This window comes from Lagopus leucura, unplaced genomic scaffold (assembly GCF_019238085.1).
Source record: "Lagopus leucura isolate 7727_CA_CO unplaced genomic scaffold, USGS_WTPT01 Super-Scaffold_100053, whole genome shotgun sequence".
Taxonomy (NCBI): domain Eukaryota; kingdom Metazoa; phylum Chordata; class Aves; order Galliformes; family Phasianidae; genus Lagopus; species Lagopus leucura.
In genome coordinates, this window is record NW_024962299.1 from 987,497 (window position 1) to 1,013,422 (window position 25,926).

Here is a 25,926-nt window from a genome sequence, read left to right on the forward strand (position 1 = left end):
ACCCACCTCCATAACCCACCTCCATAACCCACCTCCATAACCCACCTTGTCCCGCAGCGCTGCTCGTGCGGCCTTTGGAGCGGGAGCCGGCGGTGGCCCAGATGCTGCGCGTCATGCAATTCCTGTCGCGGATCGAGGAAGGCGAGAACCTAGGTGGGTCTCCGCGGGGTCGGTCACCCGAGGTCGGGCGCTGCCTCTTTGGGTTTATGCCCTCCTGGAGGGACTTTTCCTGCTATAGGTGCCCCGCCCGTTGTTGTTACCGGTAGTTCTAGAATTTGTGATTGAACAGAACGCTTCTGTGTCTGTTTCTGAAACCGTGGGCTGTGAATTTTTGCAGATTGCACCTTTGATAAAGAGACAGAGCTCACTCCTCTTGAGTCAGCAATTGGAATCTTGCAGCTTATTGCAAAAGAATTCAGTGTGCCTGAAAAGAAGATAGAATTCATCCACAAAGTACTGAAGGAAGCTGTAAGACCTTTTCTAATAAATACACTGCTTGTGTCTTGTTTGTGTAGTTTTCTGTGAGCAGCAGTGGTTGTGTAACGTGAGAGCTGTCATCATTAGCAGTGTGTTGGCTGCAAATGCATATCTTCAGTGTGTGTGTGCTTCTTATTGCTTACCCTAGAACTGAACGCTAGGTTGCACTGAGAGCCAGGGGGTTTACCTGTGTGCCATGGTGATTATTGCTTGTGCTTTCTAATTGGAAGTAGAGTTAACCAGTATCGACAGATAAATGGGTCTTTTTTTCTCTCATAGGCTGTTATTGTCTGCATAAAAAACAAAGAGTTCAGTAAAGCTTTGGCAGTTTTGAAGAGACATATGGAGAAGGATACTGGAAACCAGGTGAGTTGGCACCTGAATGAAAGATGGATGAGGGCTGTGACAGCTCACAGGTTTTTATGGGGTATCTGTGACTTCTACCACAGCCATAAGTTTCACTGCGAGGCAAGAACCTTGGGTAGATCTGAGAAAGAAGAAAAAGTAGAGGTGGTGAAATGAAATGAGCTCTTGAAAGATGAATCCTTAGCACTGAGCATTCTCCAGTCTGTTGGTTATCGCTCCAGAGTGACACGTTCCCTCATTCATTTTTTGCCCCACGACAAAATCAAGCTTACGTGCTAGAGCAGGAGCTGGCAAGGAGGGTGGGAAGAGGCCCCGCTCCTGTTTGTATGCAGTGTACTGCCTGGGGCACTGGAAGCCAACAGAATTGCTGAACCAGTTAGATCTCCTATTCCAACTCTTTCTGTAACTTAGGTCAGTGTAAATTAGTTGGGCTTACACAGCATCCAGCAGGAAAGGCACTCACAGCCGCTTCCTCAGGTTATCACCTACAGGCCCAATGACTATTCAGAGCATTTTTGCCTCTTTCAGAAAAAGAGGACTGAGTTGCAGACTATCATCCGGGAGAAGAATCGTGCTCATCCAATAATCAGAGACTTCTCATACGTGAACTTCCAGCAGTATATGTTTCAGTTCCTGAAGGCCTACGTGGATACCTCAGAGCCACTGCTGGTAACGGTGTGTGTCTGCCCTGCTCACCTGCTTCCAGCCCTGGGCTGGCTTCTGCCCTCACGTGCAGTAGGACGGGGCATGAGATGGAATCCTGGGGAGAATGCTCACCTTTCCACGAGACAATCCAGTACAGTAATTTGGCTCATACGTGTGAAATTGTTGCAGAGTTCAAGTAATTAATAGTGGATGAAATCTGCAGTACTACAGATCTGTTTCTATAAGGTTTAAGCAGTTGGAGATGCTTTTCAGCTGTTACAGGCTTTAATTGGTAGGCATGAGCTCTGTACGTAGTGCTTGGTGAACTGCAGGTAACAGCTAAAAATGCCCTTAGAGCATAAAGTTGAATGGTGTTGCAGTGAATTATCATTGTAATGGTTACATGCTTTTTTTTCCTATTGAAGATGATGAAGAGTCTGAATTCGGAACGTGCTGAAGAGCCAAAGCGCTCATCAGTGATTCCTGAGTCTCCAAGTAGGACAGAGGACCAGGAAGAAGCTTATGAGCCCTTAAGGAGGGTAAAGCACTCAGTGGGAACTCTGAGGCGTGCAGAAACTGCAAGAGATGTGGTGAGAGCTCCAAGCCACCCTGAAATGGCAAAGGACCCGACTGGAGCTCCAGAGCATGTAGAAACAGGGAAAGATGTGGCGAGAGCTCCCTGCCATGCTGAAAGTACAGAGGATTCACTAGGAGCTCCACGATGTGCAGAAACTGCAGGAGATGTAGTGGGAGCTCCAAGTCCCCCTGAAATGACAGAGGACCTGCGAGGAGCTCCAAAGCGTGCAGAAACAGCCAGAGATGTGGTGAGAGCACCCAGCCCTGCTGAGAGTACAAAGGACCCAGTGGGTGCTGCAGAGCATACGGACACAGCAAGAGATGGGAGAGCTCCCAGCCCTGCTGAAACTGCAAAGAACCCGTCAGGAGCTCCAGAGTGTGCGGACACAGTGAGAGCACCCAGCCCTGCTGAAAGGAGAAAGGACTCTGTAAAAGCTCCACAGCACCCAGAAACAGCCAGAGATGTGGTGAGAGCACCCAGCCCTGCTGAAAGGGCACAGGACACAGCAGGAGCTTCCGAGCCTGTGAAAAGTGCCAGTTACCCAGCGGTTCCTCAGCCTCAAATAGCAGCTGTTAAGAGCTCGAGAGCTATTTCAGTGCCTATGGAAGTATCTGAACAACCAGCAGCCGCAGCTCCAGTGCATGCAGGAGTGTCCTCCAGGGATTTGGAAAGGTGGGCGGAGAAAGCTGGCCCTGTGTTGTAGATAAAATTGGGCTGTGCTGGGTGGCCTTGGCAGTGTCCTTAAGGAGGGTGGGCGGAAGGGTTGGGATTCACTTCTTTAGTAGCTTCTGTTTGCACCATAGAGTCATAGGGAATTGGTGAGGGGCAAGGCATGGGGAAAAGACTGATATCAGTGAGGTGGAACCATGTAGGTGAAATACTTACAAGCTGCTTAGTTTTGTCTATTTTGTAGGAGGCCCTTTAGAACTGTAACCACCTACGGGATTTCTGTTCTGAGAGAAGCTTTCAAGATGCTGACCAGCTCCCCGGATTCAGATGCACTCTTCAACAAACTGGACGAAACAGACTTACCTTCCCCCCAGCAAATGTCTCCTTCTGTATCCCACAGAACCAAGAGACGGAAAGAAGAGAAGAATCAAGGTTCTGAGACCATAGACTCTCCTGAAATACCCCATAAGAGCAAACGCTTGTTTACCATAAGCAAAATGGTCATGGACCAAAGCAGCCAGTGCAGCAAGTCAAGTGAAAGCCCAGACTCTTCCCAGGAGCGAGTTGTATCTTCTGCCTATAGACCTGTTCAGGAGTTGTCTGACCAGCCTGTATCTGCTGAAAGGTTGAGTATGAAGCCTGTCTCTTGTGCTATGATCAAACCTGCAGCCAGTATTTTCACATAGAATTACCAGTGTGAATGACAAGAAACCTTTCTTTAGTTCAGTGCGAGTGTATCTGCCTTCCTTCTCCACCAGCATGTGTAGTAAACTGTTGTTATAACTTGCTGTTTGGTACTAGAGGTGGCAGTGCTGCAGCAGCAGTCGCTCAGGCAGTGCCATTAATGTTGGCAGGTATTTCTGACAGCCTCGTGGTGGGGGTGGCCTTTTTATGCCCCTTGAGAAGTAGAATCTCACACTTTTTTTTCTGAAACACATCTGGCTAAAGCTCTCAGTTGCAGCTTTGTGACTGTTTCTGGAATTTGTTACTGCTTACCTTATAGCTGAAATTACAGCAGTGAAGGAGGTAGAGGGATTTTAGATTTTTAATTTTTGTATTTCCTATGGAAAACAGCAAAGTGTGCTCACTGGAAGAAGTCTGAGATTAATACTGGTGTGAGACTCCTAAGTTAAGTCTCAAGAGTATCTCCTTCTGCAAGCCATAGCAAGGGTGTGACAGCTTCCTGCTTCAGTTGCTGTTCTTCAGTTAGCAGACAGCAGTAATACTTTGGACCTCCAGGAGTGAAACTGGAAAGGTTGTTTGAGGACAACTTTGTGTTCAGGAGGAGAAATAAATCAGTTTCTCATGGTTTCCTGGCTGAAGACTGCTAAGAACCTAAGGTTTAGTTTTTGAAGGTAGACAGTACAGATCTTTGTATAGCATTTGGAGACATGTTGTCTTGCTCTGAAACACCAGGGTGGCCTCAAGCATCACGTGCTATGATGCAGTGTGCATTAGTGTGAGCAGTGGTGAAACCTCTCCAGTGCCTTGCCCAGGGCTAAGCTTAATGAGCAGAGGTGACACTGAGACTCTATTTCCATCCAGCTATATGGGATGTGACAGCCATGCATGAGCTTCAGGAAGTATTCCTAAAGCGCCTAACTTAATTTCACTTGTTTGTGCTTGAACCATGGCAGCAGGTAACAGCACTGAGGCATGTTTCCTCACAAAGGCTCTTCTGATTTAGCTGCCCTCAGTGTTAGTAGTGGAAACTTCCAAGCTATAGAAATACTACAGGCTTCCTGCCCTGAGCTGTTGTTGAGTTAGTGCTGTATGTGGTGGCCTGCAAAGCTCAGTGCTTGTTGGTTTACTGGTGCTGTTAATGTGAGGTTGTTGGGCTTTGCAAGTGCAGATTACAAAATACAACATGCCACTTCTTGAGATAGAGCTGGTGGCTTCCAGCAGGGGCTCTGAAGGACTTAACCCCACTTTGGGGGGGATGCAGGGGGGCTTGTTCACACATTGCTTTGTGATGTGTTTTTCTGCATTACTTGCTGTGCTCTAGCTGGCTCTGCCCTCGCCATTAGCTGAAGTAAGTGCTTGTCTGCTTTCAGGTCCTCTAAACCAAGGTGGAACAGTTCATATTGTGAAGAAAGAAAAGACAGCTGGAGTGATGAAGATGAGCTCTTTGCAGATGCAGGTATGAATTTTCTGGTCTAGCTGCCTCTGTGGCTACGTGCATGGCTTGGCTGGCACTGCTAGTTAAAAGGAGGGGATGAGGGTCCAGAATGCCTAATTCCAGCCTCAGCACAGAGTACAGCCTCATTGTGGGTACATGCCCCTGTTCTTGATATACTGACTAGTGTAAAACAAAGCCAATAAGTCAGTCCTATTGGGAAGCTTTCCAGAAAGCAGACAGAGTTTAGAAGAGAGACACTGTAGAAAAGAGAGGGATAAATTGATGTAGTTTCACTGTGTGTCGTGGGATTTTTGCACTGTGAGCAACTGCAGAGCTCGGCAGTTAACAAGGCCATCTCTTAGGAATGTCTGCCCTGGCACTGCTTTGATACCCAAGGTAATGCCCTTGTTTTGCTTTTCAGCATTAACTGAGACGAGCAGCAACAACTCTACAGTCTATGGTTCCAAGAAACAGGTAATGAGTTATTGCAGCCTTTCTGTAAGGTTTGAAATCAGAACACGTCTGCAGAGAAAAGCAGTTATGAAATGGTTGGAAATGTTGGTGAGGACACTGGTGCAGTGTCCTGCAGCAGGCTGAGCTGCTGCCATGCACACAGGCTGGGCTGGAGAGTGGTTCTTGCTGAGACCTTGCAGCACTGAGGCATGGTTAGCTGTCTGGGTCTCTGTGTTTGCAGAGCTGGAGTGAGTTTGTCCTTCAAAAACAGATTTGGTAGCTGGTTGTGGTTCTGTGCCTCCTGCATGTCAGGTGTTGGGTATTTGAGTAAAGCTGCTCTTCCCTGGTGCACAGCATACAGAAGGTTTGTGAGCACTGGAGAGCTTCAGCATCTTGTTCAGGTGAGGGACACACGTGAGGCAGCTGATGCCTTCCAGCAGCTCCAAATAACTGTCAGCCTTACGTGTGGGTGAATGGCTGCTAGCTCTTGTGCAGCTGTACACAGGGCAGTGCTTTTGTGCTTATGATTGCTTTCTGCAGTTCTGTTTTATTTGCCTCCCATGCAAAAATTCAGCTGACTTGACCTTGCAGTTTTAACTGCCTCTGTGCAGCTGTGTGGGAGGTAAGCACTGAGCGCTCTGTATCTCTGCTTGCTGCTGCATCAATGGACAATTCCTCTTCTGTGATTAGTGTTGTATTTTGGAGGCAGAACCACGGTAGTTTGTGCTGGAGCCTGGCGTTATTCTTATCTTAGTTATGAGAGCTCTTCTACAATGAAGCGATTCCTTGGGTGTTCGTGTGCTTTTGACAGAACAGTTCTGCCTTTCCTCCATGTCCCTAGCACAGATGATAAAGGAAAGCTAATTAGGAAGGAGATGCTCTGCAGAGAGCTGTGCTGTGCAGCTCCCTTGTGAAGCTGTGCTCTGAACTCACAGAATGCTGCTTACCTGCTTTTTTTAGAAATGGACAGTGCAGGAAAGCGAGTGGATCAAAGACGGCGTGAGGAAGTATGGAGAAGGGAGGTGGAAAACCATCTCTGAGAAATACCCCTTCCAGAACCGCACCTCGGTGCAGATCAAGGATCGCTACCGGACCATGAAGAAGCTGGGCATCGCCTAAAGCTGGGGCCATCCTTAGTGTCAGTGTTCTTGTTCTTTAAGGTTGACCATAGCAATACTAGCAGCAAAGCTGCGGGGCGCTTCCCTGATGTGTGTGGTGAGCCCCTCTGCACTGCCGTACCACAGGCTGCTGCAGGTGGTTCTTGTCAGATGTGGTTTCTAAGGAGCCTTGTGTCTCGAGTTGTAGCTGCAAGGTTTACGTCTTCTGCAGTTGGCAGAAGCTGCAGTTTGAATGCATGTGCTAGGAAATGGCCTGGATTGGGACTTCTTCCTACCTGACAACTGCAGCCAACCTGATGGGCTGCTGAGATGTCTTCTGTTCTGCCATTTGACAATATCTGCGTAACTGTCAGTGGCTGTTTTTATGTTTAACTTGTCTAAACTATTCGAGTTTTGTTCCGTCTGTTTGTACTCTCTCCTTTGGAGAGGCAACACAGTCCCGCAGTTTCTGGGAAGAGCTTTAGCTAAGGCAGTTTTTCTCCCAGAAGTATTTTTCTAGCCTGCAGGTGGGACTTTCCCTCCCTTCTGAAACTTAAGCAACTGGTTTTTTTTGTTGTTTTTTTTTGTTTGTTTGTTTGTTTAGTAAAAATTGGTCCCATGTTAAACAATCTAGTGCTTAATGATGTTGATTGTGACATTGTCTCCTTCCTGGTAACAGCATCCTGTATGCAATCTGCAAGCATGTGAACTCTGAGGGCACTGTTTCTTGCCTTCAAATGACTGAGTGGTGTCTTCTATAAAATAAAGTTCTTTGCTGATGAGTTTCAAGAGTTGCAATATGTGAATTTGTGCCTCCTTGGTAGCAGTGAGGCAGTTTGGAGTGCTGGCTGTGTGGTGACCAGTTTATTTGCTGCCTGAGCCTGCTGCGATGTCAGCAGCAGGTGGGGGGGGGGGTGGAACAGGGATGCTCTGAAGGTGCCTCCTCACAGGCACTGAAGTCTCATGGCTCTGAAGCCAAAGGGGCATTTCCTAAAAGCACTGTGGGGTGAGTAACTGCTGTAGAAACCCTAGAAATGATGGGAAGCCCAGCCAGGCTTCTTGCTTTTTTTCAGTTGTTCTGTAGCCTCTGGACTTACAGCTGGGGGCTTTGTGTGTGCAGTGAGCCAATGCACAACAGCTAGGCAGTGTGCAGACGTACCCTACACCAACACTGTAGGGTTGGATCTGGAGGGTTGCTGGAATAGCGTGTACTTCCACCCTCTGATCTGTTCATTTCTCCAGTTTCTTTTTTTGGAAGGGGTTTTGTTTCCTTTTTGATTGATGCTCTGGGCTCGCTGAAGCAGCTGTAGAGCTAGTGCTGGGTAGCAGACTGTTTGGAAACACCTGCTTTCCCCTCTGCCCTTCAGCACTGATGGAACGAGCTTCCCCTGCCACCTGCTTGTGGCTGTGCATTTCCCTCTGCTGCTGTAACACTACTTGTGCTGGAACAGCTGCAGGTAGATGGGAGCACTGTGAGCTTGCAGGGGCCAGTTCTGGACTTGGTGAGAATCATGCAGTGGGGCAGGAATCACCAGTGTAATTAATTGCTTTGCTCACAAGTACTGGCATCATTTGTCTGCAAGCAGAGCGAGTCTGCCTGGGACCTGGACCAGTGCTGTGCAGACAGGAGATGCTGCTGGTGATTGTGGCACTTTGCAGCAGCCTTGGCCCTTAGCAGAGGGGTTTGGGTGGATGGGAACATGAACAAAGCAGACCAAGTCTGGCCGTGCACCAATATCACCTGGAGTGGAGCCGGCTCCTGCCGAGCAACACCGTGCAGCAGCACAGGCGCAGTTAATGATTGATAACGCCGCTGCCTCGGCTCTGTGCTGCTGCCCAGCTGGAAGCAGCATGCTGCTGCTGGTGCTCCTGGTGCTGGGGCTGCCAGGTCCTGCTGGGTGCCCCAGGACTGAGCCCCTGAGCGGGACCAGCGATGAGCCCCTGTTCCGTGGTGCTGACCGCTATGACTTTGCCATCGTCGTCCATGCTGGCACCACTGAGTGCTTCTGGCAGTTTGCACACCAGAGTGGCAATTTCTTCTTCAGCTTTGAGGTGAGTGCTGCGGGACCCATCCTGCTGTGAGCTGGTGCTTCTGCCAATGGGTTTGGGGGAATGGCTGCCTTGCTGTCCTCGGGGTGGAGGGGAGGGGAACATCCTTGGTTGTGCCAGGGAATGGCTGCAGTAACTTCAATGGCTGGTCCTAGGGCCTGAGCTTTCTTTCTTTTTTTTTTTTTTTAAGGCAGTTTGCCTTCTCATCATCAATCCCATCAGCTATTTTCAAACGCGCTGAAAACCAGGAGTATGTTCAGAGTGAGGAGGTGCAGGGTGCTCTGGCTGTGGTGGCCCTGTACCCAGATGGAGCTCGCTGGGGCAAGCTCAGCGCTGCAGGAGTGCTGGGCTGGCTGGAGGCCATTGCAGGACCTCAGCTTCCCTCTGAGCTGTGGCTGGGAGGAGTGCTGAAGGTCTCAGGTGCAGCCGTATCAGTTTGTCCCTGTGCTCAGTCCCCTTCCCACGAGGGGGACCGGAGCCCTTTAATCTCCTGTTTACACTGCTGGCTGAAGGAGCGTGGGGACGCAGCTGCCACCACCTCGTGCTTGGCAGAGCAGCCACACAGTGCTCGTGTGGGAACAGCCCCAGCACGTAGCACAAGCCCAGCCGACCCCAAACATGCTCTTGCTCAGCCCCAAAGCCAGCAGACAGCTGGGAGCTGCTCTGCAGGACTGAGAACATGCTTGGAGCCTGCTCTCCCCTCCGGGGACCCCTGACAGTGACCCAACCCGGTCCTCTACCTCTCTGTGAGTGCCAGCAGCACCATGGGCAAGGACAAAGAACTGAGAGGTGACCCTTCTCAAGGCTGTGGGTTTTATTTTCCTTTCATGTGTAGCTGGCAGTGGCAGGAGGCATTTAGTGCTTGAGTGCAGCCAGCACCCTCAGCTCCTGCTCACGACCAAGCAGAAGGAAACTTGCTGGACTCCTGTTTTCCCAAGAATGGGGCACAAAAGACCCTTAGGTGATGCCTCCCTAAGGACAGGTGTCCCCTTTGGGCAGCATCCCAGCCCTGCTAATGGGTGTCTCCCACCTCCAGGTGCAGCGGGCGACAGGCATTGCCAACAGCAGGCACATCCTGGCCACAGCAAAAGACCCCAATGGCTTCCAGCTCGGCACCTCCCAGGATGTGCGAGGACAGATCAACTTCCTGACCAAGGAGACAGGTCTGTGTCCCCCGGGGCTGGGTGGGCTCTGTGGGTCCTCATAGTGCTGATGTGTGTTGTGTGGTCACGGTGCCCTCCCTGCCAGCACACATCAGCATTAAGTGCTCAATGCAGCGCTGCCAGCTTAGGGAACAAAAACCTCCACTTCTCTCTGCAGGTTTCTATCAGCTCTGCCTGGACAATGGGCAAAATCACTTTGGCTTTATGCAGGTGTATCTCAACTTTGGTGTCTACTATGATGGCTTCAACATGGAAAAGGAGCAGACAGAAGAGAGGAAACAGCTGAATGACACGTTGGATGCCATTGAGGTAAGTGCTGCTTCTGCCACAGAGTGCTTCAAAGCAGTGCACGAGTCAGGCTGATGCAAAAATAGGCCAGAACTGAATGCAACAGTGTGGCCTCCAGCAGCACCCCGTGGCAGGGATGGGCAAGTTCCTCCTCAGGGACCAAGGAAGGACATTTGTCCCTGCTTGATGTGCTGCTGCCTAACTTGGTGTTGAACCAAGCTGGTGGCTCACTGGATGTTCCTGCAAGGGTTCTGCCAGTGCTCTGCCAGCTCCTCAGCAGCACAACCTGCCTGAGCACAGCTGGTAAGCACCATTCTCTTCTCCTCCTGGGCTATGTCTGCAGGACAGCATTCAGAAACTGTACATCCGCATCTTCCACATGTGGAGGTTCTACAACTTTGCCCGGATGAGGAAAAGGGCCGACTCCTTCCTCCTCGAGTCCAACTACCACTATGTCAACTGGTGGTCGACGGCTCAGAGCTGCCTCATTGTCCTCTCTGGGGTCCTGCAGCTTTACTTCTTGAAGCGTCTCTTCAACGTGCAGAGCTCTGGGAAGCCGAGGTGCTGACAGCTCCCTGACACAGCACAGCCCACAGGAGCAGAGCCCCACCTGCACTCACCCACAGCAGTGACTGAGGGGCTTGCCTGCTCCTCTGCATCAGCCCCCCTGCTTTCCACAGAGCAGGAGGAGAAAGCCCAGGTCCTGCCCTGGGGAGGGGGTGGTGTAGCTGGAAGCAGAGCTCACTCACCTCCCACCTTTAACTGAAATTACCTTCAGGAAAAAAATACAAAAACCTCAATTTTGTGTTAGTGTGTCGTTGCCAGCTTTTAGTGTTTCAATCTGCCCCTTTTGCCTAGAACCCCATTTTATGAAATACCCATGGATGGTACCCATCCTTCTTGTGCCTGCCTGGATGGGATGACAGCAGCCCTGCAGGCAGCTATCTGCTGTCTTCCTGCCTCCTTCCTGTGTATCGCTGCCTGCTGCACCAACCCAGGCTCCCAAATGTGCAGCCAGGCCTCAGGACTGACGCCCTAAGGTGTTGCATGAAACAAGAGGCAGTTAAAAAGAAGGAACAGGCTTTATGCAATCACAACAGCACAGCTGGTGCCTTCTTGTGCTCCCAGTAGCAGCAACTGCTCCCAGCTCCTGCTCTCTCCTTGGGGTGCGCTCCCTGCAGCTCCGTGTGCTGCTACCACGCATGATGCAGGACAAGTCCATTCTGCCCAGGCGTGCTTGTGGCTCCTGAGCATTTGTGCTGCCCTAAGTCAGTGTGTCCTCACTGCGCACGTACTCCCCGACATCTGCCTGGTGAAACACCACAATGGCCATGGGATCCACCTTCCGGCAGTCCTGGGTGGATTTTGCAGCTACTCCAAACCCCTGGGGAAGAAGGGAGAGGGAGTGTTTTGCAGCCCAGCACCCATTCCCTTAGAGTGGGAAGTGTTGGGGAGGCCACTCACCAGTGGGATGTCAGCCATGGAGTACACCACCACGCCCTGGTACTGTGCTGTGTTCTCCGTGATGCGGCCCAGGCCAGACTTCAGCACATGGTTGCCATAGAGGAAGGACTGCTCTGAGCCTGGCTTCACCCACACTTTATACTAAGAGAGAGACAGGAGTCGGTGAGCTGCCCAAAGGGTGGCACTGGGAACAAGCAGGTGCTGGGGGGTGGGAAACATCCCACCTTGGCATAAGGTGCAAGGAAGTCCAGGGCAGTGACGCTGAGCCGGAACTTCTGTGTCTTGGTGAACTTGCCAAAGCAGGTGCCCAGTGCCACCAGGCTGTCCCGTGGGATGCTTGCAGCACCCTTCAGCAGCTTCTCGCTGTGGGGAGACAGGGATGGAGAGGCTGCAGGCTGGGAGGGCTGCATGGGCTCACCCTGGGTCCCACAGCCCCAACCCCAGCTCACCTCACATAGTAGACACGGTCACGGTGCAGACGGAAGCAGTAGGTGCCATCAGGCCGGTCCACCAGCAACTGGATGTTCTCGCCAATGCTGCAGGGAAAAGCTACATCAGATCCATCCCTGGTGTTCTCCCAGAGTCCTCTGGTCCTCCTGGCTCCTTCTGACCCATCTCTCTCTTTCACACCTCATGAGGTTCATCAAGGCCAAATGCAAGGTGTTGCACTTGGGTTGGGGCCATCCCAGATACATACATAGAGTGAGGGAAAAAATGTGTAGAAAGCAGCCCTGCATAGAAGGACCTGGGGGTCCTGGTAGACGGAGTGCTTAACACAAGCCAGCGGCGTGCACTTGCAGCCCGGAGAACCAACAGTATCTTGGGCTGCATCAACAGCCCAAGACCGGTGGTGCCCATCCCTGGAGGTGCCCGGGGCCGTGGTTGGGCTCCCGGCAGCCCGAGCTGGGGGGCACCCGGCGGCAGGGGAGGAGCAGGAGGTCCGTTCCAACCCGATCACGCTGCGATCCCCTCGGCTCCTCTTGTGCCACCACTGCCTGCACCCGTACTTCGCCCCATCCATTCCCCGTCAGCCCCGCCGTTCCCACACACGGCACGTGCCGCGCTTCCGCTGCAGCCCCGGGCCCTCGTTCCCCCGTCGGTCCCACCGCTCCCCCGCGCCGCTCCCGCACTCCCAGCCGCTCACTATCTCCCGAGCTTCTCGAACACCGCCCGCGTCTCCGCCTCCGTCAGCGGCCGCATCGCCGCACGCCCCACACGCGCTGCAGCGCCGGAAGCGGAAGTGGCGGTACTGCCCCGGAAGTGCCTGCGCCGGGGCCGGAAGTGGCGTGGGCCCGTGCCGGCGGAGCGACTGCGATGGCGGCGGAGGAGGAGCGGCTGCTGGCCTGGCTGCGCGGACCGGCTGTGGCGGGACCCGGCGGCGCTGAGCTCGCCGCTTATGTGGCCGAGCTGGCGGCGCTGGGGCTGGCGGAGCTGGGCCGGGAGCCGGCGCGGTTGGCGGCGGAGCGGGAGCGGGTCGGGGCCGAGACGCGGCGCTTGGCCTTCGAGCACTACCGCGCCTTCATTCGCTCCGCGGAGTGCACCGGGCGCGCCGGCCGCGGCTTCGGTGGCATCGAGAGCCGTCTGAGCAGCCTGCTGGAGCGCCTGCCCGCCCTGCAGGATGCCTGCCGGTGAGCGGGATGGGCCAGGCTCGGGGGCGCTGGGGATAGAGCTGACAAGACGCGGGAAGGACTGGAGGTGGGTGAGGCTGGGGGCAGTTGGTGCCCTGGGGTCAGTGCCAGCCCGGTGTTGGGATCGGGGTCAGTAGCAGAGCAGGAGAGTAGCTAAGGAGGTCCCAGGATGTCCCCCTCCACCCGCCTGGTGCTGATCCTTCCTGGCCCCGCAGGAACTTCATGCGTGATGCTGAGGCCATTGCCTGCAGCCGGCGGATGAACAGCCTGACGCTGAACCGGCACACAGAGATCCTAGAGATCCTGGAGATCCCGCAGCTCATGGACACCTGTGTGCGTAACCGCTACTATGAGGAGGCGCTGGAGCTGGCGGCCTACGTGCGCCGGCTGGAGAAGAAGTACAGCAGCATCCCCGTCATCCAGGTAGGGCCATGCTGCCCCTGCTGCACGGCTGTCCCACAGTCAAAGGTCAAAAAGGTCATTAAGGTCAGAAAAGATCTGTGATCACCGAGTCTAACGGTCAACCCATCCCTGCCATGCTTGCTTAGACCCAAATGCCACAGCTCTATGTTTCTTGATGCATGGGGTGTTGTGACTCCGAAGTGTGGGACCTGGCACTTGGTCTTATTGAGTCTCGTGCAGTTGGCCTCAGCCCACTGGTAGTACCACTGAGGCTCTCTCCTCACAGGGAATTGTGGCCGAGGTGCGGCAGTCCACTCAGCTGATGCTGAACGAGCTCATCCAGCAGCTCCGCACCAACATCCCTCTGCCCACTTGCCTGCGGGTCATTGGCTATCTGCGGCGCATGGATGTCTTCACCGAGGCCGAGCTGCGCATCAAGTTCCTGCAGGCACGGGACGCCTGGCTGCGCTCCATCCAGGCCTCCATCCCCAAGGATGACCCCTACTTCCACCTCACCAAGACAGTCGAGGCCTGCCGCGTCCACCTCTTTGACATCATCACACAGTACCGTGCCATCTTCTCTGATGAGGAGCCGCTCCTGGCCCCCGAGCAGCCCTCCCTCAACGAGGGGGCCATCTTCCATGGTTGGGTGCTGCAGAAGGTCTCTGAGTTCCTGCAGGTGCTGGAGCGTGACCTGCAGCGAGGGGTGGGTGGCCGCTTGGACTCACTGCTGGGGCAGTGCATGTACTTTGGCCTCTCCTTTAGTAGGGTAGGGGCTGATTTCCGTGGGCAGCTGGCCCCCATCTTCCAGCGTGTCGCTGCCACCACCTTCAGCAAGGCAGTGGATGAGGCGGTGGAGAAGTTCCAGGAGGAGATGAATTCCTACACGCTCATCTCTGCCCCAGCTGTGCTGGGCAGTGCCGCAGCAGTGCCGGTGCCCTCAGCCCAGCCAGGGACACTGCAGCCACCCATGGTGCTGCTGGACTTTCCGCCCCTTGCCTGCTTCCTCAATGGCCTCCTTGTCGCCTTCAACGACCTGCGGCTCTGCTGCCCCATCGCCCTGGCGCAGGATGTGGCTGCCTGCCTGAAGGATGCCCTTGGCAAGGTGAGGTGCTGGGGCTGCACTTGGGCTCCTACTTTGTAGGAGAAACAGAACAGCTGCAAATAAGGATGGTTTCTGTGCCAAAATGCTGCCTTGGGCCTGTTGCTATGAAAGGGAAGTGGCTGTTTCATATGTCAGGTTCTCCAGGCCCTTGGATTTGCCTGGGGATTGTGATCTGGAAATTAATGACTCTGTTCTCTGCCCCAGGTGACCAAAATAATCCTGGCCTTCCACCGGGCAGAGGAGGCGGCATTCAGCGGGCGCGAGCAGGAGCTCTTTGTCCAGTTCTGCACAGCATTCCTGGAGGATCTGCTTCCTTACCTGAATCGCTGCCTCCAGGTTCTCTTCCCCCCGGCTCAGATCGCACAGGTGCTGGGTAAGACTCCACTGTGGGGAGGAATAAAGTGGGAGATGCTGTTGTCGCCATGGGATGCAGTGTTAGCTGCACTGCGCTGGAGGGCTGTGCCCACCCTTCTCTGTGTCCCATAGGTATCCCTCCGGCCCATCTGCAGCGCTACAGCCACCTGGGCTGCATTGATGTGAGCGCTTTCAGAGAGCTGCTGGCCCCTGTCCTGCCAGCACAGGAGGCAGAGCTGCCACCCAGTGAGGAAGAGCCATCCCCACAAAGCCCTGTGCTCGCACTGCATCGCACGCAGACAGAGGAGACTGGGCCAGGGGGGCCCCCGCTAGAGCAGGGCCGAGAGGAGCCCGCGGACCCTGCACTGGGGGCTGTGCTGCTGGATGAGAGCGGGCACAGAGGGGAGCCTCCTGCATCGTGACCCGGGGGCTGCGGAGAGGGGAGAGCCGTGCTGCGGGGGGAACACTTGTTCTGCGGGCACAGGGGTCCCCACGCGTCCCCTTGGTGGGGCCGTGCCGTGCCTGCAGCAATAAAGCCGTGCCACCCGCGTGGCCGCCCGATCCGCGCCGTGCCTTTCCCGTTTGAAGCCGCGGAGCCGTCGCTCCTCCCCGCCGGCAGGGGGCGCCAGTCCTCGCCCTCCCCGCCCCCAGCGCCCCTCCAGCGGCCGCGTCACATCCGCCGGGATGGCGGCGGTGCTGTGCCGGTGGCTGCTGCCGGGCCGGGCTCCGGGTCAGGCCCGCGGCTGCGGGGCCGAGGCGGGGTCGGGCTGGGCCGCGGTGCGGGAGCGCTCCTACTGGCAGGCGCTGCGGCGGCGGCTGCGGGGCCCTTCCAAGCCGCCGTTCTCCGCGCCGTGCCAGGTGGGCACTCCGGTGCTGCGCGCCGCCGCCGCCGCCGTCGCCCCTGAGCGGTTGGGCGGCCCCGAGCTGCGGGCGCTGGCGGCGGCGCTGGCGGCCGGGCTGCGGGGCGAGCCGTGCCTGGGGCTGAGCGCCCCGCAGCTCGGTGTGCCCCTGCGCGTCTTCGCCGCCGCGCTGCCCCCAGAGCGCTGCCGGCAGTACCCCACCGCGCTCCGCCGCGCGCACCGCATCGAGCCCTTCCCGCTGCGGCTTCTCGTGAACCCCGCGCTGCGCGTTCTGGACGCCCGCCTCGTCACCGCGCCCGAGGGCTGCGCCAGCATCCGCGGCTTCTCCGCCTGCGTCCCGCGGCACTGGGCCGTGCACGTCTCCGGTAGGCCTCGTCCCCAGCCCGTCCCCCCCCCCTCTCTTTCCGTCCCCTCTCCCCGCGGCCCGGCTCCGGCCCTACTGGCGCCGTCCTGCCGCAGGCGTAGATGAGAACGGGGACCCGGTGAGCTGGGAGGCGACGGGCTGGGCTGCCCGCATCGTGCAGCACGAGATGGACCATCTGGACGGCGTGCTCTTCATCGACCGCATGGACAGCCGCACCTTCGCCAACACCGCCTGGAGCCAGCTCCTCGACTGAGACGGAGCCCCGACAGCGGTACGGCACTCTGGGATGTGGCCGCGGCCCCCACCTGCCCCTTGGAGCCGGCCTCGGAGGTTCCTTTCTCGGTCTAGGAAAAGGGGCTGTGCAGGAGGGGACCAGTCTCTCTCCTGCAGCACCTGGTCCACGGGAGGGGAAGGGGCTGGGAGCTGTGGGCTGTGGACCTGGAGAGAAACGAGGAGGGACTCGGCTCCAAGCGGCCATTATAGAACGTGCTCCTTGTGTGGCAGGCAAAGGACCGTGGGAATGGGGAGGAGAGGGTATCCCCAAGGCTGGGTCCCTTTATGGCCCCAAAGCCTTGCTGTGGGGCAGCTGTGCCTCAGGGAGGGGCTAGGCACTGGCGGAAGCTTTCAGATTGTTTTTATTTTCATATAAACAAGACAGAACCCAAAGCAGCATTAATTTAAAAAATAAAAAAAGAGCAGGAAGAAGAGTGAGGAGCAGAGGAGCGCTGGGACGCCTCTGTTAATGTTGGCCCTGCCAGGGCAGCGTGCCCCCTTCCCTGCCTGGTGCTGAAGTGAGATGGGTTGGGTTGTGAGCTGCAGATGAACCTGTTTGGCACAGCCGCCTGCCTGGGAGCAGCGGGGCCCCATCATCCACCACGGCCCTTAACCTTCCTGCCCAAAGTCCTCTGTGAACTTCTTCACCTTCAGGAGGTCCTCGGTGTTCACGGTGGGACGGGTGGTGGCCAGAGAACGCAGCATGTCCGACTGCAATACAGAGCAGGGGGCAGCTCAGACGTGGAGGTTGGGGGGATGGTAACATGCTGGGGACACGCTCACGCTTAGGGTGCTGCTGCTGGGCAGGCGTTGCCACCGCAGGGGCTCGGGAGGGCACCAGTACCCAGCTGCCATGTGCCTGCACCAGGCCCTGAGGCAAGTGGCAGCTCTGGAGGAGGCAGGGGAACCGGTAGGGCTGGGGTGGCAGCATTGCTGTGCTGGGGATGGGCCCAAACGCAGCAGGATCTGACTGCTGTTGGCAGCCCCACTCACCATGCAGACAATGGGCTCCATCAGCTTGTCACTGGGCACCTCCATCCAGGTCATCTCGGTGGCACCCGGGTCCCCAGGCGAGCACGGCATCAGGAGGTCATCCACCAGAAGGTTGGGGTTGGTGCGGGAGGGACCGCGGACCTGGGAGAGGCGGGCAGTGCTGCAACACAGCCTCAGTGCCCCCCCTGCAGCAGCACAGCTCCTGGCACCCAACTCACCTTCTTGAAGTGCGTAGCTGACTGCACCTTGCGGACCGGTTGCATCAGGGCATCCCGCACAATGATGCTGATATCGGCCCCAGAGTAGCCATCTGTCTTCCGTGCCAGCTCGTGGATGTCAGCATCCGTCAGAGAGTGTGGGGTGTTGCCCAGATGCAGTTTGAACATCTGGGCCCGGGCTGCCTCCTCAGGTAATGGGATGTAAATGCGCTTCTCGAACCTGAGTGTGGCACAGGCAGGCGTGGGTGAGTGGCTGTGTTCCCCACCAGGCTGGCCCTGCGCTGCCAAATCTCGCAGCCATATCCTGTGCAGTGCAGCACTGTGCTTTTGGGCACTGCAGAGAGATCGTGTCCTGCTTACCTCCTCCTGATGGCCGAGTCCAGCACCCAGGGGATGTTGGTGGCACCGAGCACCAGGATCCCATCACTACTGTTGCCCACACCTGCCCAGAGAAACAGCAGGGGGGACGCTTGAGAGCCATACCTAAAGGAGATCGCTGCTTCATCCAAACCCACCCCATCCCACATTCCCTACCCAACAGGTGTGCATGCCCCAGGCAGCTCATCGTGCCAGGGGAAGCCCCACTCACCCTGCATCTGCACCAGGAACTCTGTCTTGATGCGCCGGGCTGCCTCACTCTCATTCTCATTGCGGGAGCCGCACAGTGAGTCCACCTCATCGATGAAGATGATGGAGGGCTTGTGCTGCCTTGCCAGCTCAAAGAGGTTCTTCACTAGCCTGGGCACAAAGGCAAGGGGTGGGTGCCCCCACCCAGAGCCCCAGGCGAGGACCCACAGCCCCACTGCCCACCCACTGCAGAGGGGCATGAGCCCTACACACCACTGCTTCCTCCTGCCCCTGCCTACTCCAGAGCCCTGTGCTGGTACCAAGGAGGGGAACGCAGTGCACAGAGAGCAGCCACCCCCTGGACAGCCATCCCTTGGCCAGCCCGCAGCCCCGGTGACACCTTACTTCTCACTCTCTCCCAGCCACTTTGACATCAGGTCCGAGGACGACACGGAGAAGAAAGTGGAGTTGTTGGCCTCAGTGGCCACAGCCTTGGCCAAGTAGGACTTCCCAGTGCCAGGAGGCCCGAAGAGCAGGATCCCTCGCCAGGGCGTGCGCTTCCCTGCGACAGAGCCCAGCGTCAAAGCTTCTCCTGCACTGCACAAACTGGATCTGCACAGGGACCTCGGGCCAGCAGGGACAGACATCCCTTCTGCTCTGGGTCACCTCCCTGCATGCACACCTCTACCACAGCTGCCACCCTTCGTCATGGGGCATGAGGCCCCTCTCCATAGCCAAGCGGCAGTCTTGGAGCTGCCAGTGAGCCTCACCAGTAAACAAATGTGGGAACTTGATGGGCAGGATCACGGCTTCCTTCAGGGCCTCCTTGGCTCCCTCCAGGCCAGCCACGTCGCTCCACCGCACATTGGGCTTCTCCATCATGATGGCACCTGCGGGGCAGAGACGAGAGCTGGAGCCCATGGCTCCACCCCGCCAAACCCCACCCTGCCAGGCTGACCCGACCCCTTGGCACATAGCACAGCTTCAAATTCCAGCAGTGCCCCCACGGCACCGCTCTCTGCGAGACCTCCCTCCAGCCGAGCACCGCCATGCCCACCACAGCCCCTCACCCATCAGCTGCTCCTGCAGTTTCTTCTTCTCCGGGTTCTCGCCCTCGCTGTCGCTGTCGCTCCTGGAGAGATAGGACAGGGATGCGGTCACACGGCCGTACCGTGCCCCGCCGGTAGGGGAGCAGCCCCCACGCACCCCTTGGCGTCATTCTGTGCCTCCTTGACGGGCTTCTTGCCCTGCTTCTCCTTGCTGCGCAGGTACTCCTTCAGCTTCTCGGCCCGGTCCAGGTACTGCACGCACTTGGCACGGATGCTCTCCTTGGCTTTGTCGCTGTGCGCCTCATCTGCACGGAGAGCCCCGGCCGTCACCGCGGGCCCCGCAGCCCCGCGCCCCCCGCGCCCCCCCGCTCACATTTGATGGCGTGCAGGAAGTACTCCACGGCGTGCTGGTACAGCCGCAGCGCCTCCTCGTAGTTCTTGGCCTTGTCCTCCTCGGTGGCTTTGGTCACCAGGTCGATGGCTTTCTGAGGGGGAAGCGGCGACCTGAGCTCTGAGCCCGGCGCCGGGCCCGGCCCCACCGAGCGCCACCCGCCCCGCCCCGCAGCCGGGCCCGCTCGGAAGGACGGGCCGGGCCCTCCCGGCGCGGCCCGGCGGGGCGGTAGGAGGCCGGGCCCGGGCGGCGGGCGCGGCGCGGTACCTGCAGGGTGGTCGTTGTCATCTCATCGCCCGGTGGCGGCCGCAGCTGGCGCGACCCGGCCCGGCGGCGGCGGCGGCGGCGGCGGGGGCCCGCGGGACCGCCCCGACTGCGGCTGTGCGCGGCGGCTACAGCGCCCCCAGGCGGCGCCCGCCGGTACGGCAGAACATGGGCGGGGCCTCCGCTGGACGCGCCCCGCCCGCACGTCTCGCGCATGCGTACACCGCGCATGGCCGGCTCTTAACGTGGTGTGTCGGTGTGAGCGGCTGCCGTGCGGCACGGTTGTCTGCTCTTGGTGAAGTCAGCGAAGGCGCTCCCTGGACTTCAGGAGGCAGAACTTGGGCTGTTTGGGACATTTGATGGGAGAATCCCTTGGGAGTCAGTGCCGGAGGGCTAAGTGCTTACATAGCATACATATATGGTGGTCCACAGCACGGACAGACACACGGTGCACATAGCCAATATGCTCTGTGTATACACCTCATAAATAGCGTGTGCATACATATCTGTGTGTGATATATATGTTCACTGTGTGTGTGGTATGGAGAGCGTGTATGTGCGTCCATGCTGTACTGCATGCACAGTATGTGTGTATATATGTACATGTGTATACAAACATGTACACACTACGCCTCAGACAGTGCAGCCTGTCATACACACACACACAACACAGCTTCTACACAGCACACACACGTGTATATCTGCACACCCCTACACAGAAACACATACAGCACACTCTCACCCACACAGCACGTCCCACGCGTGTGCAGCACCACTCACAGCTGCTCCTGCTGCGGTGCCGATCACAAACCCCATACAAGGCCAGTTTGTATAAATAGCGATTTACAAAGAGTACAAAAATAGAATGGGCTGAGCGAGGTGGGGGGCTATGCACCCCCCAGGCCCCCTGGCACAGCTCATGGGAAGCAGAAACGTTTGCGGAGGAGTTGGGCTGGGGCACAGCGGGGACCCCCAGCACCGAGCACCCGTCCCCGCACCAGGGGCGGAGGTAAAGTACAAAAAGCAAAAGTGCATTGATCTATGTGTCCCTCCCCAAAACCACGGGGCCTATGGGGGTCCCACTGTGCTCCCAGCCCAGGCAGGGAACAGCGTTTGTTTGCAGACTCAGAGTTTGGGGAGCGCCTGCCTTGTGATTGTGGCATGGCAGGGACCAAGCCCCCTGCTCATACCAGCATCACAGGGCCAGGTCCCAGCATCCTCCCGAGTGCCCACATTTTTAAGACAAGACCCCCCCCAGGGGATACAAACAGTGCCCAACACAGTCCTACTTGGGGGAAGAACACAAGGTGAAGCTCCCCGGGGGGGGGGGGGGGGGGGCAGTGGCCCCGCTGCAAGGCACAGGTGGTGAGATCAGAGATGGCTTTTGGGGGCAGGGGATAACACTGAGCTCCCCGAGTTGCAGAAGGGAAGCCCCCTCCCCAAGGCACCGGTGTGGCAGGCAGCAGTGGGGCTCCATGTTTCCCAGGCTGCTTTGCATTGTGGAGGCAGCCGGGGGGGTCAGGGTGGTCGCCTACACCAGCAGCCCCATGCGGGTGACTTTGGCTGAGAGGAAGGTGTGCAGCACGAAGACGATGGGCTTGGGGCAGGAGTGCAGGTCCAGCGCCTGTGCAAGGAAAGGGAGAATGGTGTCAAAGCATAAGGGCAACCCAAGTTCTAGGGTACGGCTTGGATAGGGTTAGGGGTCCCTCCTCACCAGTTCCCCCTCTGGGCCTCCAAAGTCTAGATAGAGGGTCCTGATGCCATCGTCCGCCGACATCTTCAGCTTTTCATAGGGGTAGTGGTAGAGGACGCTGCCGCCTGCCTCATCACGGCAGATGGTGAAGCCGCCCTCATAGTGAATGCAGAGCTTCACCTCCTGGCCACCCAGAGTGCAGCCTGCAGGCACAGGCATGGCTTTGGTTCTGTCCCCACCACCTGGCTACAGTCACCCCCAGACACCCCAAAACTGCCCCAAGCAGTGAAGAAGGTAGAGAAGCCATCATGCAGCACAGCACCATCACTGCCAGGGACTCCCTGTCCTATGGGCAGAGCCCTGGTGCCGGTGTGCACTCACCCACGGACACCTCCTTGATGAGCTCAGCAGCAGCATGGCAGCCCTGCACCAGCACTCGCGTCCAGCAGGACAGGTCACGGTGTGTCTCCACACGGAAGACGTGCATCTCAATGCCCTGCCGTGAGCCCGTTCGCGTGGCAAAGGTCAGCTCAGAGCCCAGCGAGGGCGAGCGGCGGCCCGAGCCTGAATGCACCAACCTGGGGACGGGAGGAGATGTCGGTGCTGCATCCCACGTGTGGGGATGGCTCCTGCAGGAGTCCCCATCCCAGTACCTGGTGGCCACCAATGGGTAGCTGTGGCATGGCGAGGCCCACGCGTCGCGCGTCCAAGGCATGGCGTCGTACAGCAGCAGATCCTTCTCTGTCACTGCCATCAGGACTGGCCGCCACTGCTGCCGCCCGCCGTCCAGCCGTGCCTGATGGACAAGCAGCACAACGATAGGGCAGCTTCAGCTGCCACCTCCCCAGCGTCATGGTGCCACCCAGCGATGGCATCCCCCGGTACACAGACCCATACCTGCTCTGCCAGCCACGCGACGTGCTTCACCTCCCGGCCCCCAGCGCTGCCACCCAGCGCAGCATTGAGCTCTGCCAGCACCTGCGGCAGCAGCGCCGTGATGTTGGCATGCAGCGCTGTGAACCAGGAATGTGCGGTGGCAGTGTCCTTGCAGCGCAGGATCAGCGTGTTCCTGCTGTCCGGCGAGTGCAGCTCGATCAGCCTGCGGGGATACGGGGCTCTGGGACGGGGCCAGCCTGGCTGCAGGCGTGCTGCCAGCAGTGGGGCCGGAACGGGGGCACGGCGCAGCCTGGGCCATGTGCCAAGCGCTTCCCAAACACCGCCGCCTGCTCACCGGTTCTCCAGGTCAGGCATGCTGAGGTTCCGTGCAGCGAAGCACATCTTCAGAGGGATGACCTTGTGGTCACGGGCGCCGTGGTGCTGGGGTGATCCTGAGTCCTCGCTGCCGCTCAGGCTGGGCGACTGCGGGGCAGCCCCCTCCCAGGGCAGGTCTGACACCAGCGATGGCTTCTTCATGTAGGGCGTCACCTCCCGCATGAACTTCACTGCGGGCAGACGGCGTCGGTGTTAGGGATGGGGGGAAGAGGGGCCACGGCCAGCGCTGACCCCTGCCAGGAGCCGGAGGCATGCAGGGCCCATCCCAGCACCATCAGGACGTGGGGATCGGAAAGGCCCGGCAGCACGGGACAATGGCGCGGGCAGGAGGTCAGCCTGCAGCCCATCCTGCCCACCCTGCCGCACGCTGCGGCCAAGTTTCCAGCGCCGCGGGTGATAACAGCCCCAGGATGGTGCCTGCAGCCAGGATGTCCCGGCCCTGCAGTCCTCTCCGGGCTGAGAGGAAGGAAGGACTCATCGCTCCAGGTCCCCACAGACCATCCCTCCCCAAACACATAGTAGGCGCCAGGATGTCAAAATCCTTCACTTGCTCAGTGCTGTCCCATCACCACGCCGCTCCCTGCTGTCACGCTTGGGGACAGCCAACACAATGCCTTCCAGATGCTGGGAGCGCTGCGTGCCAGAGCACTGAGCAGGGGCTGACGCCTGCCGAGCAGCGGGCGTGCGGCCGAGCCAGAGAGCCGAGCCCCCTCAGCAGGGAGGGAACACCCTCAGGGCAGCGGGGAATTAAAGTGAAAAAAAACAGCGAGTAAGCTGTAATCTGCTGTGAAACACAGCTGTGAAGCACGGCTCCCCACAGGCAGGGAGACGGTGTGACGCCGTGGTGGGAGCTCTGAGGCGGTGCTGCTGAGCCGACACAGCTGGAGGGGATGCACTGCCCTTGCTGCGGGCACCAGGAGATAATATTAGCTCCCGCAGCGCTTATCCCCGGATTACGCCTTCCCTGCGCACCTCTAATCCCCATGGGCAGGCCAGTGCCTGGAGTGGATGGTTGTGAGCTGGGGCTCAGCCAGCGGCAGCCTCCAAGGTGGCTCACAGCTGGCAGCCAGATGTTGGCAGCCTGTGTCTGAGGCTGGGGATGGAGCACTGGGGCCACTGCTCCCTGCCCGGGAGTGAACCCTTTGTGCTCTGAGCCATGGTGCTGGCACTGAGCAGCAGAGATGACATCCCTGAAACCCCTTGGGCAGGCTTTTGAGCCCAAAGTGGGAGCTGCTGGACACACCGTGAGCTCCACGCCCACCTCCCTTGATTTGCACAGGGCACCTTGATTTGCACAGGGCACCCTGCAGTGCCTTGCACCCTGTGCAGCACCAGCTAGGCAACCACAGTGTTCCAAATGCTTGGGTGGGTGGAGTTGGTTCAACCAACCTGGTGGTTTGCCCGCCTTTGCTGCAGCTGGGACAGTACACACAGACACTGCCAGACTGTACAACCCTGGCCAGCACCCTGGCACTGGGGCACAGGCAGCAGCAGCAGAGCCAGAACACAGCTGGGAGATGCTGCTGGGGGCAGCGCCCGAGGCAGGACACGAGCATGGAGCTGCTGCACCAACACGGTGCAGCACAGAGGGCAATGGCACGTGCAGACTCACCAGCTGAGCTCCATCCCAGCACGGCTGTCATGGCATAGCACGCCTACACGCTCACCGCAAAGGAAACCCAGCACTGCTGCACCCTCACAGCTTGCTGCAGGAAGGCGGCTGCACCCTGGGCTCACCTACGGGGCTCTCACTACAGCCCAGACCCCCCCTCGCAGCCCAGCATTACCAGCTCCCTCCCAGCAGCACCAGAGTGGTTTCCCCACCCATGCATGTGGGTTTCCTCCCACAGCCCTCCTTCCTCTTTCCAACCTTGCTGCCCGGTGCAGAGCTGCCTGTGGGCCCAGAGCTCAGCTCCCAGCTCCCACCCAGGACGGGGTAGGGGTTCCGCTACGCTGATGGCACCAGAAGGATGGCACCCAGCACGGGTGCCTGCAAGTGAAGTGAAACCCAGGGCTGGAGAGTGGGCACGGGGCCCAGTGCCAGTGCTCCTGGCAGCCCCCAGCTGGCTAGGGTACCCCATCCACATCCATGGAGCAATGCTGTCTGCCCCTGCATGCTCCTTCCAGCCCCAAACATGGCTTGTCCCCTCCTTGTCCCCCGGTGCCCTGGAGCCAGCGTGGGCAGCTGAGCCACACAAATCCGCAAACGCCCTCGCACCGACACAGGGCCCCGGTGGACATCAGGACGGGACATGGGGGTGGGACCGCGCTGGCACTGGTGGTACCGGTGGCACCAGCAGCGCTGCACCGGCAGGTCCTGCCCCAGCTTGCCGGGAACAGGTCGGGCAGGAGCCGGTGCTCCGCGGGCACCGAGCCTCGTGCACAGCATCAGGGCGGGCACCGTGGGAGCACCGCCGGTCCCGGGGCGCCGCTGCCACCCCCGGCGGCACGGGGCACGGCAGTAGGAGTGAGCTCCGACGTGGCCGTCCCCGTTCGCCGCCGGGCTGTGCGGAGACGCCACAGGGAGCGGAGCCGGGGGAAGCCCGGGGACGCGGTGACGGGGGAGGAGGGGACCCCGGGGCGGAGAGCGGGACGGGGCAAAGGGGGGGGGGGGAGCGGGGCCAGTACCTTCCAGGATCACCTCCCTCCCGGCGCGCTTCAGCGCCTGCACGGCCTGGTCGTGGGTGGCGTCGCGAAGGTCCACGCCGTTCACCGCCAGGATGGCATCGCCGAGCCGCAGCGCGCCGCTCCGCTCCGCCGCCAGCCCCGGGAAGATGCGGGAGATGAGCACGGGCATGCGGTTCTCGCGACCGCCCTTGATGCTGATGCCGAGCCCGCCCGCCTCCGCCTTCACCACCCGCACCCTCCGCACGCAGCCGGGCACGGCCGCCTCCGCGCCGCCCCACTCGCCGCCGCCGTTGGCCACGCCGTTGAGCCCCGGGGTCGGTTCTCCGGGCTCGGCCGTGAGGCTCAGCGCCTCTCCGCTCAGCTCGGCCGCCACCCGCACCCAGCGCTCCCGCAGCAGCAGCTCCAGCAGCCCCGCCTTGGAGGCGCGCGTCCACACGGCCATGCCGCCGCCGCCGCCGCGCCGCTCCGCCCCGCCCCGCCACGGGCCCCGCCGCGAGG

At 58.6% G+C, this 25,926-nt stretch overlaps 7 protein-coding genes across 8 annotated transcripts in view; 4 read left to right on the forward strand and 3 right to left on the reverse strand.

Moving 5' to 3' along the window:
- Positions 1-7,192, forward strand: part of TERF2 (telomeric repeat binding factor 2) — a 7,496-nt gene extending 304 nt beyond the window's left edge. Inside the window, exons 2-10 of one of the 2 annotated variants that reach the window (XM_042885984.1) lie at positions 58-153; positions 338-468; positions 757-843; positions 1,372-1,518; positions 1,914-2,737; positions 2,979-3,359; positions 4,789-4,874; positions 5,275-5,327; positions 6,267-7,192. In XM_042885984.1, coding sequence (XP_042741918.1) covers positions 58-153; positions 338-468; positions 757-843; positions 1,372-1,518; positions 1,914-2,737; positions 2,979-3,359; positions 4,789-4,874; positions 5,275-5,327; positions 6,267-6,425 — 1,964 coding nt within the window. In that variant the 3' untranslated portion in view covers positions 6,426-7,192. The remainder of the gene's footprint in view (positions 1-57; positions 154-337; positions 469-756; positions 844-1,371; positions 1,519-1,913; positions 2,738-2,978; positions 3,360-4,788; positions 4,875-5,274; positions 5,328-6,266) is intronic. The other variant, XM_042885985.1, reaches the window with a different exon arrangement.
- A 1,008-nt stretch (positions 7,193-8,200) lies between these two features.
- Positions 8,201-10,695, forward strand: TMED6 (transmembrane p24 trafficking protein 6). Its single transcript, XM_042885900.1, has 4 exons — positions 8,201-8,455; positions 9,489-9,615; positions 9,773-9,924; positions 10,247-10,695. The coding sequence occupies exons 1-4, from the start codon at positions 8,201-8,203 to the stop codon at positions 10,469-10,471; spliced, it is 759 nt and encodes a 252-aa protein (XP_042741834.1). The 3' UTR covers positions 10,472-10,695.
- Positions 10,696-10,966: 271 nt separating this feature from the next.
- NIP7 (nucleolar pre-rRNA processing protein NIP7) lies at positions 10,967-12,608 on the reverse strand. The gene is made up of 5 exons (XM_042885901.1): positions 12,512-12,608; positions 11,817-11,903; positions 11,592-11,730; positions 11,368-11,508; positions 10,967-11,287 (listed from the first exon to the last, which is right to left on the reverse strand). Exons 1-5 carry the CDS (start codon positions 12,565-12,567, stop codon positions 11,168-11,170), a joined length of 543 nt encoding a protein of 180 aa, XP_042741835.1. The 5' UTR covers positions 12,568-12,608; the 3' UTR covers positions 10,967-11,167.
- A 73-nt stretch (positions 12,609-12,681) lies between these two features.
- COG8 (component of oligomeric golgi complex 8) lies at positions 12,682-15,422 on the forward strand. Its single transcript, XM_042885948.1, has 5 exons — positions 12,682-12,995; positions 13,211-13,418; positions 13,684-14,502; positions 14,707-14,875; positions 14,989-15,422. The coding sequence occupies exons 1-5, from the start codon at positions 12,682-12,684 to the stop codon at positions 15,276-15,278; spliced, it is 1,800 nt and encodes a 599-aa protein (XP_042741882.1). The 3' UTR covers positions 15,279-15,422.
- Positions 15,423-15,540: 118 nt separating this feature from the next.
- PDF (peptide deformylase, mitochondrial) lies at positions 15,541-16,794 on the forward strand. Its single transcript, XM_042885857.1, has 2 exons — positions 15,541-16,081; positions 16,176-16,794. The coding sequence occupies exons 1-2, from the start codon at positions 15,541-15,543 to the stop codon at positions 16,331-16,333; spliced, it is 699 nt and encodes a 232-aa protein (XP_042741791.1). The 3' UTR covers positions 16,334-16,794.
- On the reverse strand, positions 16,698-19,906 carry VPS4A (vacuolar protein sorting 4 homolog A). Its single transcript, XM_042885949.1, has 11 exons — positions 19,839-19,906; positions 19,554-19,665; positions 19,338-19,485; positions 19,202-19,263; positions 18,902-19,021; positions 18,537-18,693; positions 18,154-18,302; positions 17,925-18,006; positions 17,565-17,784; positions 17,347-17,487; positions 16,698-17,064 (listed from the first exon to the last, which is right to left on the reverse strand). Exons 1-11 carry the CDS (start codon positions 19,857-19,859, stop codon positions 16,963-16,965), a joined length of 1,314 nt encoding a protein of 437 aa, XP_042741883.1. The 5' UTR covers positions 19,860-19,906; the 3' UTR covers positions 16,698-16,962.
- Positions 19,907-20,661: 755 nt separating this feature from the next.
- On the reverse strand, positions 20,662-25,885 carry SNTB2 (syntrophin beta 2). Its single transcript, XM_042885897.1, has 7 exons — positions 25,429-25,885; positions 22,760-22,970; positions 22,426-22,627; positions 22,182-22,324; positions 21,910-22,106; positions 21,550-21,731; positions 20,662-21,459 (listed from the first exon to the last, which is right to left on the reverse strand). Exons 1-7 carry the CDS (start codon positions 25,868-25,870, stop codon positions 21,367-21,369), a joined length of 1,470 nt encoding a protein of 489 aa, XP_042741831.1. The 5' UTR covers positions 25,871-25,885; the 3' UTR covers positions 20,662-21,366.
- Positions 25,886-25,926: the final 41 nt, after the last annotated feature.